General features: G+C 41.0%; 2 protein-coding genes across 5 annotated transcripts; both read right to left on the bottom strand.

Moving 5' to 3' along the window:
• Positions 1-1,073: 1,073 nt before the first annotated feature.
• LOC105057037 (uncharacterized) lies at positions 1,074-6,748 on the bottom strand. 2 transcript variants are annotated; one of them, XM_010939478.4, is made up of 3 exons: positions 6,535-6,748; positions 1,728-1,933; positions 1,074-1,302 (listed from the first exon to the last, which is right to left on the bottom strand). In XM_010939478.4, the coding sequence occupies exons 1-3, from the start codon at positions 6,632-6,634 to the stop codon at positions 1,291-1,293; spliced, it is 318 nt and encodes a 105-aa protein (XP_010937780.1). In that variant the 5' UTR covers positions 6,635-6,748; the 3' UTR covers positions 1,074-1,290. The 2 variants fall into 2 exon arrangements, with proteins under 2 accessions (XP_010937780.1, XP_010937781.1); XM_010939479.4 differs by lacking the exon at positions 1,074-1,302 and having other exon boundaries at positions 1,498-1,933; positions 6,535-6,742.
• Positions 6,749-7,997: 1,249 nt separating this feature from the next.
• Positions 7,998-12,716, bottom strand: LOC105057035 (DNA topoisomerase 6 subunit A3). Of its 3 annotated transcripts, none has more exons than XM_073248621.1 (2): positions 11,072-12,716; positions 7,998-8,217 (listed from the first exon to the last, which is right to left on the bottom strand). In XM_073248621.1, the coding sequence occupies exon 1, from the start codon at positions 12,383-12,385 to the stop codon at positions 11,084-11,086; it is 1,302 nt and encodes a 433-aa protein (XP_073104722.1). In that variant the 5' UTR covers positions 12,386-12,716; the 3' UTR covers positions 7,998-8,217; positions 11,072-11,083. The 3 variants fall into 3 exon arrangements, with proteins under 3 accessions (XP_073104722.1, XP_010937777.1, XP_019710491.1); XM_010939475.4 differs by having other exon boundaries at positions 7,998-8,203; positions 11,072-12,525; XM_019854932.3 differs by lacking the exon at positions 7,998-8,217 and adding an exon at positions 9,228-9,432.
• Between the last annotated feature and the right edge of the window lie 142 nt (positions 12,717-12,858).

A 12,858-nucleotide genomic window follows, 5' to 3' on the forward strand; every position in this document is an offset into this window, starting at 1 on the left:
TTTAAAAATAACAAATATATTTATCTTTTTTTGTATGGAAAAAAATGAATTTTTATGAGATGGTTCACGCCACATACTTTTCGGATAGATTTTAGGGGAGGACAATTGGATGAGCAGTCCAAATTTCAAATTTCAAATATCTGACGAGATGAGCGAGTTGGGGTCAAGTCGGTGGTTTGCCTACTCGGAGTGGTGGACCCCTTTTTAGCTAGGATTTTGACGTTGGAGCTGGTTAGATTCCCTTGCCTTCCCTCCTTTTTTTTTCTCCCTTGTTTTTTTTCCTTCTCTCACTTGTTCTTTTTCTTTTAAGCCTCTCCTTTTGTACTTAATGAAATGCGTGATGCCCTCTCCCACCTTTTTATTAACAAAATATTCAAGTCTTGGTTCAGGAGCCATACTTTAGACTATAGGACCACGTCTCTGAAAAGGGGTGCAAATGGATTAGGTGGAATCAGACCATAAATGACCGTAATCTAATCTAATTTCTTATCTTAATATTATCATCAGACCCAACTTTGAGTTGGATTTGATAGGATCTACAACCAAAATTATTGGTCCAATATATCTTTCAAATCGAGTTGGATCCATGTATAATCTGATCTCAACCTGAAAATTCAGATTCAAATTACATCCAAAACAAATATAAAATAAAAAATTATTATTAACTACATAAAATAGATAACAAGAAATATTATTTTCAAAACAAATTAAGATATGAAAATAGTTTTAAGCTTTTTTTTATATTAAAAATATCATTCATATAAATATTAAATCACAATTTAGAGATTCAAATGGGTTCATGTCCAAATGCTAGCCTGGTTGATACGAGTTCAATTCCCCTGAAGAAGTCAGAGTATTCTAATAATATCCTTCAGAGACAACATAAGCCTGTAATTGTTAGTGTTCAAGTGTACCTAAAAACTGAAGACCTTGGAGACATCTTAGAATTTTAAAGCATAATAATTTACTTACAAAATTCAACTGAGAGATATGCACTTGACCAGTGATAAGAACATATACTAACTTGATCTTAGCCAAAAGGCCGAAGAAGGTACGATGTGCACTGGCCCAAGTCTGAAGAACATGTTCATATGATTAGCATGTGGAAGGCACTAGATTGCCCCGTTTTCAGATCAAACTGGTTATTATATACTCATGGAAAACATTAAAAAAATGCCAGAAATGATGTTGGTACTGATATGAGATTCAGACTGGACAGCTAGTAAATCTGCCAATCTGGTGATCTCTATCTACAGATTCATATTGTCAAAATATTTCTTCAGCTCATTGCTAATCTGTTCCCTGCAGAATGTGGATCCACATCAATTTATTTTTTTCAGAGGTAAGCAATAACAGAAAAGCAATAAACAAGTAATAGCCGTTGGTTCTAGATAAAAGTCTTAAATATCCAAAATGTTCAGTTACTGATATGCCTAAAACAGTTCTGGACATGGAAATGGATGGAAGAATGAGAACATATCATACAATCAAGAACTCTTTCTGAGAAAAGCATTTTATGCGACATATAGAAGCTTATGCATTTAAATACAAAGTGTACATGCTGCACTTCCTCCAATTTTTGTGGGCCATCATATATATAGAAAATCATACATTATTGTGAGCACCCACTTTGTGTATTAAATGTAACACAATTATGGTTGAAATTACTTGGTTGGGAATATCAGTGTGTAGATTAGAAGCATTGACACCACAATTATGGCTCCTACCAGAGTGAACTTTGGACTTGTCCATAACTGGAGGTTGGATCTCTCTGTTCTTTTGATGGGATCAACCTCTTCTGACAATGGGTATTCAGAACGCCGTGGATTCCAGCTGACATATTTGTCTGGTGTAAACTTTGAGAAGAAGGATTTCTTTCCCCGCTTCCGGAAGCTGGACCAAGCTTTGTCCCAATCTGTAGACAGTCTATCACCTGAGCAATATGCAGAGAAGGCAGTAAATTTTGTCAGACAAAATTGATATTACAGATTGGATTAGTATAATCCTCCAAACCATGTTGCAATTTGCTATTTATCCAAGAGGAGTGTTGGATATCATGCAGTATATGATGTGAAATCAAACTGCATTATCATATATGGAATTTCAGATGTATTCAAGATTGCTTCTTATTATTTGTAGTCCATCCTAATTGTTTCAAAATTACAGAATGCTTAAGTTATGAAGGTAAGTAACTGCTCTGAGGAAGATATGATAGTAATACTTGGTACATCACGTCCTTCTATGAAAGTCCTAGTCATATGATTCACCATGAGTTTGACAGGATAGTTCAAGATAGGTCTAGAATATCATATTTATACTCAGTCCTGTTTTGTTGCATAGCATATAGGCAGAAGCATGTGGATTCTTCTCTTATTCATCAAAACAGGGCATATCTAGCTAGCCTTTCTATGAAAAAGCTTGTATTTGCAATTTTCCATCAACATTTAGCAGGGGTTAGTGTATGAATCCTTGAACTTGCAGTCAGTAAACTGGAAACTGGGAACATGCTAATTACATTGAATTCAGAAAAAAAGATAATTGTTTTTGGTTCTTGACTAAACTGGGAAATCTTACCAGTTTACAAATAAATTATATAGGCCAATATACAAAACTTAACATACCAAAACCAATCAGAAATAGTAAGACTTCAGTTGCAAAAGATAGTCAAGTAATAGAAATTAGATATTGTCCTCTGTGGACTTAGTTCTGAAAGTGAATTTGTTGAAAAATCTACTCACAACACAAACTCCTGAATTTACTTGGTATCAAATTTATTAGCCTGTCTTGGAATTAGGCCTCCCATTAAATCATAACCATCAATATATATATGGCCCAAGTTATACTTTACTGTTGAAAAAATAATGAAAACACATTACAGTTACATCTAATGTCAGACAGTGTAAATTTGCTGCTAGAGTAAGAGGTGTTAATTTTAGCTATTATTATATTTTAAATGATTTAATGAAAAGAAACTGAACTATAAATGCTAAAATTCAAAGATGAGCAGCAAAGTAGATCCATTTATTCACAACATAAGCTTATCTAATCCAAATTTCCAAATTCAAACAATCCATTTGATTCACACTACTAGCTTCATCGGGTTTCCAATTAAATTACAATCATTATGCATCCCCTTTCTTTTTATAATCATGGTATCATCAAAGTTCCTAATTTTTAGCTATCAGACTCGGTAGACTTTGGAAGAACAATCACTATTAAACAGTAGCAAAATACCATTACTCTTTGTTGCAGGTTAAAAATGTAAAGTCAGGTTTCATTGAGGTAAGTTAGTTTTGCCAACATAAAGCAACGTACGTTAGCAATATCCTTAGCTAATGTGATTCACAAACACTGCACACCAATCCAATGCACCTTATCTCCTGCTAGAAAGAAATTTGACCCCTTTGCAATTCAGAGGTAAAATAAAAGGTGAATTGTTGAGTATAAAATATCCCCAATCGAAGTTTGTAAAAGGCCGACCCTTCCAGGGCTCTTACGGCTTCTGACCTTGTGTGGCGTCTTTCTGAACTCCCTCGACCGTCCGAGCTTCCATAATACCATCCGGACTTCTCCGACAATGAGCTTCTCCATTCATCTACCGGACTGCTCCAAATACTCTCTGGACTTCACTATCAGCTGATTTTCTACAATGATCGACTATTCTCCGAATCCCTTCCAGACTTCTTCCGGCCACGGACGACTCTACTCCGAACTTCTTCCGGACTTCGTCAATGTCCGAGCTTCTCCGACAACGAGATTTCTACAGTAACCAGACTCCATCCAAGTTTCTATGGCGGTCGACCACGTTTCGGATTCCATCCGAGCTCCTACGAGAATCGGATTTCAGCCGAACTCCTACAGTGGATGGATCCCAGACGAATTTCGACAACGGAAGGGCTCCACCAACTGGATCTCTACTACGAACTTCTACCGCAAGCAGTCTACTCTGAACTTCTACTGCAGACGGTCTACTCCGGATCTCTACTGTAAGCGAATTCCATTCGAGCCTCTACTGTAAACAAATTTCTTCCGAACTTCTATTACAGGCATACTTCAGCCGAGCTTCTTCATAGCCGGATCCCAGCCCAGCTCCTACAGTGGGCGGATCCCAGACGAGCTTCTACAACGGGACAGGCTCCACCGGTCAGGTCACTACTCCGAGCTTCCACGACAACCGATCTTCGACCGAGCTTCTACAATAAGCGGCCTCCTTTCAGCCTTTTACAAGAATCGAACTCCGTCGGAACTTACATAGCGGATGGATTCCGAACGAACTTCTACAACAGACAGACTCCAGCAACTGAATTTCTACAACGGCCGACCGCATCCGGTGTCTGCCGTATCTCCCCAGCCATCAACCTTCAATAGCGTCCGTCGGACTTCAACAACACCAACCAGACTTCCACAGGATCCTCCAGACCCCTCCAGCGGACGAACCTCCCCAACGCCATCCGAAGCCCACTGCTGACCGATCCTCTGCCGGATTCCTCATGAAATCGGACTTCCCCAATAGAAAATCCACATCCGAGCTTCTACAGCAGATGACTCCCGCCTGCAGCATCAGCGCTCTAGGCACCCAACAACAGTAGACCCATCAGCAACCTCGGAAACATCCGAGCTTCTCCTGGATTGATGAGACAGAGAGCTATTCCGCTCCATCAGACATCCCAGCCGAGCTTCAGCCGACAGATCCGAACTCTCTGACAAGTCACGACAATGGCCACTACCCTACTCCACTCTCTGTAACGAATTTCGCATGGCTCCACCACTCTCTGACAAGTCACGACAACGGGCACCACTCCACTCTCCGTAACAAACTCCACGTGGCCCTGAACGGCCCCCTGACGCCACTACTCTTCGTAACAAACTCTGCATGGTCCTGAACAGCCCACTACCAGATGGTTACAGACGTCACTGTCAATCAGTTATGCTTTCCGTCTATAAAAGGGACCCCCCAGATACGTTCTTCTCTAAGCTCTAAACTCTATCTCAAAACTCTGCCAAAATCTCATTTGAACACTCCATTTCTGTTGAAGCAGAGTACTGACTTGAACGTCGGAGGGTCTTGTCGGAGCACCCCCAACTCCGGTTTAGACTTCCCTTGCAGGTCCCGACGACGGTCGCGGTCATTTCAACTCCAGCTTCTCCGGCATCGGTGGAATTCTGCACCAACATGAATTATGGTGACCTTCAACTCACCATGAAGCAAACTACCGAACCTGATTGGATTTAACTAACAAACTTACACATCAATCTCTGCTACTTGAAGAAATTATTAAAGCCAATGCCCGAGTCTTTTAGATCAAATCCACGTCAGGTTATGGTAGCTATGTTTTCACAAGTGCTTTATCATATAAGCTTCTTCATAGGAAACTAAACAAATAAGCAACATCATCTGCAAAGGATCACTTTGCAGGAGAGCTGCTGATTAACATAATAAGAAATTATCGTGATTAAACACTATAAGAAGCTGTCTGCCTTGCATTTCCTTTGTGAAGTCCCTACCAATCATGCATTATGACAAAGTTGAGGAGCACCAATGAGGTAGTTCATGGAAATTCTTGTAGCAGTTGAATGGTGTGATCAGTCTTGTTGAGGAATTGACATACAAATAAAACATTTGTTTCTCAGACCAACATCTCTCCAATATAGGTCCAAGTTTCTAGTCAAAGTTATCCACCTACGGAGCCATTTATCTTCTTCACAATAATTATCTGTAAGATTTCATCTAAACCAGAAGCCAGTTTCAATAGAGATTGGTTGTGCATTCTGACACTTTCCGACTCTGACAAATGTTGTTTTTATCCCTTCACATACGCTCGACATGTGTTTAGAACAAACCAGCATTCTGATTGGCATATGAACTCCCCGTATATTAACTAAACGTTGCTGTCTCCTAAACAAGAATTTCAGCACGAGTTTGGACACTGACATCGACCAAGTCGGCCTACAAGCAGTAGGACTACGAGGAGATGGTTCAAGAAAAGAGAGAGAAAAAAAAAAAAGGAGGAAGCAGAGCATGAGTATTGACACAGAGAATGGTGATGAAGGAATATCTTGCAATCCACAAAAAGGTGGAAAAAACTTTCTAAAAAGAAAAGAAACAAAAAGAAATAAAAAATTCCAAGAACAAACCCTTGGGGGAGATGTGCCAAAAAGCAGAACTAACAACTATTGGCAATTCAACACATTCGATTATATTTTTAGGGATGCCCGCAATCCTATACAGCGAGCCAGTTACTTCGATCTCCATGCAAGAGAGATCAAAACAGATCCAAACATTTCCCATAAGCAAGCAAATCTATGTTGGCCTTAAAAATCATAACATGGCATAAATCATGTTCTTAAACTATCATTAATTCTATCATTCCCGAACCACCACCCACCGCGCTCGGCCTTGACACATCAACTCGCTCATTATTGGTTCGGAAAACAGGAAAAACATGTACTGGCACTGCAAATAGCCAATCACAATACTACAAAAATAGAACCTTAACCTGACGAAAACCTTCGTTTCGGGAGCAACTGTTTTACCTTTGTCGTTTTTCCCTTTCTCCGGGCGTCGCGAATCGTCTCGGGAACAGCGAGGTCGGAGGGGGATCCGCGCCGCCAGTCTCCCCACGCCGAGATCCATCCCAAATTAAACAGCGAATAGGGAAGAACGGATGGACGCTAGTAGAGTAAAGATTTGAGAACGCGAAGAGTATGTAGCTTAAGAGGCGTCTAGGAGTCGCTGTCTCTCCTGTACTATTCTCCTTCCCTTGTGGATTGGATTCGTTGCTCCAGTGATCTGAAACGGACGTGGAGGAAATAGGGGCCAGTGTATGTGTGATCTGTTGTTTGGTTGCCAACAGCAAACATTTTTTTTTTATTTTTTTATTGACACCAATGAGTTGCACTAAAATATGGGTCAGGTTAAGGGCTAATCTTAATCCAATCCAATCTCTAATCTTCTAATCTTCTTTTAATTCAATTTGGCTGTATGTTCCAGCCTAATCCAATTTTTTAGCGTCACTACATATCTTTAAAATATGATGTAACTTCAGTTATGAGTAGTGACAAGAAGTCCAGAGAAAGAATTTTCAACACCCAACCTCTCCCCTTAGCTATGGTCAATCCCGGCTTGGGTTAAAGTAACTTGCCGGACAACCTTGCTCAAGATTATTTTGGGTGTTGCAAGAATTTAGTTTTAATTTCTGGTATAATAGGCTGGTGTAACTTGGCAAGCTATCAAGTCCCGGAGTACCACTTGAGACTCCTGCTACTTAAACTGAGTACACCGATACTGTACTTTGAATGTCTTGTTTCTCGTGTAGGATGTTTATTTGAAACATCTCATTTATCATCACATACAAAGATCTTGGTTATTGGTAGATAACATGTATCCAATTGCCTGAAGATACTAGCCTCCGAAAGTAGAAGAAAAATATTTACCAAAAAAAAAATAGAAGAAAAATGTGAAACGTTACCTGTTTCAATCACCGCTAAGTTCACTGTTCCACAGGGAAGTTGGTAACCGGCTGAATGATACCCAGGGTCCCAACTGCCAACACCTACCCACTTTATACACCAATCCCTAACTGCCATAATTGACAGTAAACGGGATGGTGATCAACATGGGTAATCTGCAACAATACTCAGTAGAGTGTAAGTCCAGCAATCACCATTTTGTATCCAGATGCCAATTGCCTGAATGTATATGTCCCTCAAAAGCAGAACGTAGGCCAGCAGTCACCATTTTATGATCCATCAAGAAAAGCAACTCAGAAACAATCTGCTATTTTCATGACCGTCATTTTTGTCTTGGTCATCCATTGCTTTATGGCTGTCATGCAATCTCAAATCAATAGGCTGCCGGCTTCAGCATGAGCCATGTTTGTGGATGCTAATGACAGATACCTTCCAAACCTGGTTTCTTCTGCTTTTGGAGTTTATTTTGCACTGTTTTGTAACTACTGCAGTGACACTGTTCTAGTCAACAGAACAGAATAACAACGGCTAATAACCAGGATATTATCAAATTTAACATAACATGCTAATGCTGTGAGAACATGTTCTCAAATGGATCTGATTTCAAGGATCACGTTACATAAATTGTTAAAGAATGAAAGGTTCCTTGACTAGATAGCTTGGGTATGCATCCATCATGCACCATGATATCGACCAGCCAAACTTCCAGAGGCTCCATATCTTGCACTGGTTTCTGCAGGCAAAAATCTACACCTACTTAGGGTAAAGAAAATAATAAACTGGTTGGTTTATATGAGGTTCTTGACAGGAAATCAAAAAATGGCATGAACAGCACTACAATACAAACCAAAATATCAGCCGAGATGAAAATCATGTGAACATCACAGATGTTTGAAGTTGCTATAAAATTATCCAACTCCCAAATAAAGAAATCGCCAATGAAGTTGTCCAAGTATATAGCCACCATATTGGGCCTAGTCTAACACCCCAGAAGACACCAAAGAAAAGGCCCATATCTATAACATGGATGACTGAACCCAAATCCTAGTCCAATGAAGGCACCACAATCTCCCTTCAAGTTCAGATTTAGAAACGTATCTCAAGGGACCAGCGTGTGATCATTTGCTGGTCTTCCTTTCCACTTATCTGAAATAAGATTAAAAGAAAAGCCTATTTCATTCTTTCATGGAGTCATGGGATATCCAGGTGCATTCTTTTATAAAATCCAATTCACCATACCAAGACATCATCTACAATTATCTGCTTCTCATCAGAGGCAGAATGGTGCTCTCTTCAATGCAAGAAGGATCATAAATTGCAGCTTCATAGAGACAAGCCTTCAAAGACCCAGCCAAGGACAACCTATCTCTATGAAAGCCCACTCCCACTAAAAACAACCTTGTTACCTACTAAAAGAAAAGAAATCTACCTCTCTATGTTTTGCATGGAATAGCAAAATTCTGCCTTTCATGAGATGGCTTTGCCATTGGTTTGTTAGTGTCTTTGTCAGTTCTGTGAAGTTACAGGTCATTAACACTGTAATCCTAGATGAACATTGCTCTTATTTGCATTACCTTTCAAGATATACTTCTAATGTCTAATTTACCTCTTTTAAACTCTTCCTAATAAACTTTCAGCACGAAAGAAGGACCCCCTATTCAACATTGTTAAAGCATATTTTAAGTTGAATAATGCTTCAATATCATTTTACAGTGATGCATGAGTACATACACACCTCATATAACAGACAAAAAAGATAAATAAAAGGAGAAATTAAGCACATGCCTTTCATCATCTAGAACAGTTCTTGCTATAGTATGATACCTCTCTATACTACAATATACCAGCTTGCTTGCATCCAAAATACACATGAACCCTAGATATTTGTCCAGTACATGGATATACTCATCCTTCAAAATCATAGGTTAAGTCTGCAATTTAGCCAATACTCCATTGTTCCTTCTGCAAACACATAAATAGTATTAGGCTACCACCCTCCTTGCCTCGGCAGGGCATACACTTTAAATGTATAGATGACTGACAATTCTCAAAAACATTGTAATAACAGAAATCTTAGCAATAGAAGTATAGAGCCCAACACTCCTTGTCAACCAAACAAACCAAGCACTTGAAACATCATTCTGAACATACACACTTTCAAAGAAACAAAACTGAGACCAGATAGAACTACATATGCTGTGAACTTTGTATGGAAAAGCAGAAGATGAAGCCTCACCTATTTTGCATTGCCATTTGATTCTCGTCTGTGAGATTTTCTACTTAGCCATTCTGGTTTGCCTAGAAACCAATTATACTGTTTTGATTCAATGGATGCACACACAGCTTGCTGGATCATTTTGGAAGGGAAGTAACTTCAGATTTTGAAAATAAGATCGAGTGATTGTTTTCTGAAATGGTTTGCTCAGGGCTTTTGACATCACATCTTGCTATGTGATAATTCTCAATGTATGATAAGGTGATCAAATCCTTTCCTCAATTGCTAGAATTTGGTAACTTGGTTCTCTTATAAGGCTCCTAGCTTCATATCACCTTAATAAGACTGAAAGAAGATCCGGAGACTTTCACACTTTATGCTTCATACATTTTCCATCCAATCGGAGAACAAAATACACAAACTCCTTATTATATGACCTGAAATCAATTGGATGTGTTTCCATTGACAATCAAAACCATATTACTGTAAATAAGCTTCTGCAGTGCCTCATCATGCAAGCAAAAGGAACCACAAAATTGAACCATAAGGTGATACGCACTCAACCACCGACAATACTACATTCAACTAAAAGAACACCAACGCTAGACCCTTGTGCAAAATCACATCCATAATGGCTAAAACTTGGATGTGCTTATATAGCCTTCTAATTCATATCCTATACAACTCTAATAATTTTCCTAAGCATGCACCTTTGACAACATGGTGGAATAGCGATCATCACTTCCTCATATTCCTTTTGCTAGATTAGAGAACTATGATAATATATCTTCCAGTCTCCATCTCAGGGAATAGTTGATCAAATCTTGGAAAAGAAAGTGCCATATTCTCCACGTAAACTTATAAAAGAGAATAATCTCATCATCCACCTTCTCACAAAATACATATTTCTATATGCACTAGTGCCTTGGTTATGAAGGTTGTAAAAATTCCAGATACATCATACGGTTCATCTGAAATCTTAAAGTAATAATTGACACCAAATCCTCTGTTTATAAAGGAAAATAGTCTTATGTAAGCACTAAAACCTCTGTAATCACAAGTTCAATCCATTCTATTAAAGGTATATTTGAATCATTTCCAATTTCTGAAGGTCATTTAAAAATCTACATAATGGTTTTGATCACACAACCTCTTTTTCTAAAGCACCACAAGTGCAAGGCCCAGTATCTCACAAACAATAGAGCCTCCTTATTCACAAGTTCAATCCATGTTCTCACAGATCTACCAGAATCACTAAACCACAAGATTCATAGATGATAAAGAAATCAAATGCCACCACAACATATGAGAAACAAGTATCAGCAAATCCTTGATCCGAAGAACTAAGAAATGGAACAGGACAGGGGAGACACAAATGAGTTTTACCTGACAAGTAATTTACAGCCAATCCTTCTGCTGCAGCTTTAGGGGGAGGTAGACCTCGGTGAGGTACTGGAATCCAAACGAGCTGAGGGCCTGTATCTCAGCCTTCTGCCTCGTCCTCACCATTGACTCCAGCTCCTTCACCCAGCCCTCATTCCTCTTCACAAATTCCTCCTCGAGCAGGTCCTTCCCAGCCTTCACGTCCTGGTCCGTCATCGCCAGTCGGCACTGTTCCGGAATCTGGTATTTATCCAGGTCGCTCGGCCGCACACCCAGCCACTTGATGTCCGGCGTCGTCAAGTTCGAGCTGTCATACGACATGTTCTTGGACCCGCACATGTACACCGACAGGATCTTGAGCCCGTAGGGATCGCTATCAACAAGGGCCAGCACCGGCAGCTTCAGCTCAGTCTTCATCCTCTTTAAGAAAAGCCTGGTGGCGACGTCGGGCTGGCCTTTAGCAGTGACAATTATGCAGGGGAAGCGATTGTAGAACCGGTCCTCTGCCAGCCGCATAAAGGCGGCGTCTTTCTCGACCAGGAGGATGAAGAGGGCATCACTCTCGAGGCTGCCAACGCGGTCGATATTGGGCGGTATGGCCTTGCCACCGATACCCATCTTGGTGCAGTCAATGCGGTCACCATCATCGGTAAAGACGAGGCGGCCGACGACGACACCCTTCTCCGATGCCACGACATGGAGGGAGGATCGGGTGCAGCCGAGCATGCAAGATACGTCGTCAAGCACGGCGTCCGATTGGGACTGGTCCTGGAAGAGCTTGACGTCCGTGTAGAAGAGGTCACGCTTGGTGACATGGATGTCGCGGAGTAGGACGGCGTACACAAGGGAGAGGACGCGGGCCGTGATGGTGGCCTTGCGGACGGTGGAGAGGTTGGCGAAGGGGCGGGATGAGGACTTGTCGCGAAGGACGATGCGGTCGAGTTCGGGGACGTAGAGCTGGTTGGAGGCGGAGCGGGAGGGCACGTCGAAGGAGAAGCCGCGTCCGGCAAGAATGGAGCGGGCGACGTCGAGGATGGCTCGCTCGATGGTGTGCTTGACAGAGGAGGCGTCGCGGTCGGAGACCTCGCGGCAGGCGGAGGAGAGGTTGAGGTCGGAGAGGGTGAGGGTTTTGGAGGAGGCGGCGGAGGATTGGGCCTCGTCGTACATGCGGCGGAGGGAGGCGAGGATATTCGAATCAGGCGTCAGCTGCTTCCGGAGGTCGTGGGCGTGGGAGCTCCCCCTCGCCCGGGCTTTTTTGGTGGCCGCCGCGGGGCCGGAGGGGCCCGGATCGGCGCGGCGGCGCTTCTTCTCCGACATCTTGGACAGAAGGGGGGATTAGATAGCGGCAGGCGGGAAATTTCTAGGGCTTGCCTAAAGAGCCCGGGTTTTAGCAACGGCGTTAGACGATTACACAACCGTCAACACCTTTTATGTCCACCGCCGTTGCAGAGTTGATATTATTATTTTTCTATTTAAATAAAAGTATGATTTTAAAAGTATAAAGATAAAAGTGATATTATTAACAGCTGAGGCTCAGAGACATTTTAAAAATATGATCTGACTTAGAAAATCTAGTCAAACTAGAGTAATATTTTTAGGTATACAAGAAAAGTGATAGCATGCAAGATATTTGTTGCATTTTGTAAATGTTACATGCCATGATAACATGTGAAGAATTGATTTGAATATAAATGATTCAGTTCATTAATTAAATTATTTCAGTGACCCATCCCACCAAAACATCCATTTTAACCAAAAAAAAAAAAAAGAGAAAGAAAAGGGAAAAACGA

The sequence above is a fragment of the Elaeis guineensis genome, chromosome 14 (assembly GCF_000442705.2).
Source record: "Elaeis guineensis isolate ETL-2024a chromosome 14, EG11, whole genome shotgun sequence".
In the NCBI taxonomy this organism is placed as follows: domain Eukaryota; kingdom Viridiplantae; phylum Streptophyta; class Magnoliopsida; order Arecales; family Arecaceae; genus Elaeis; species Elaeis guineensis.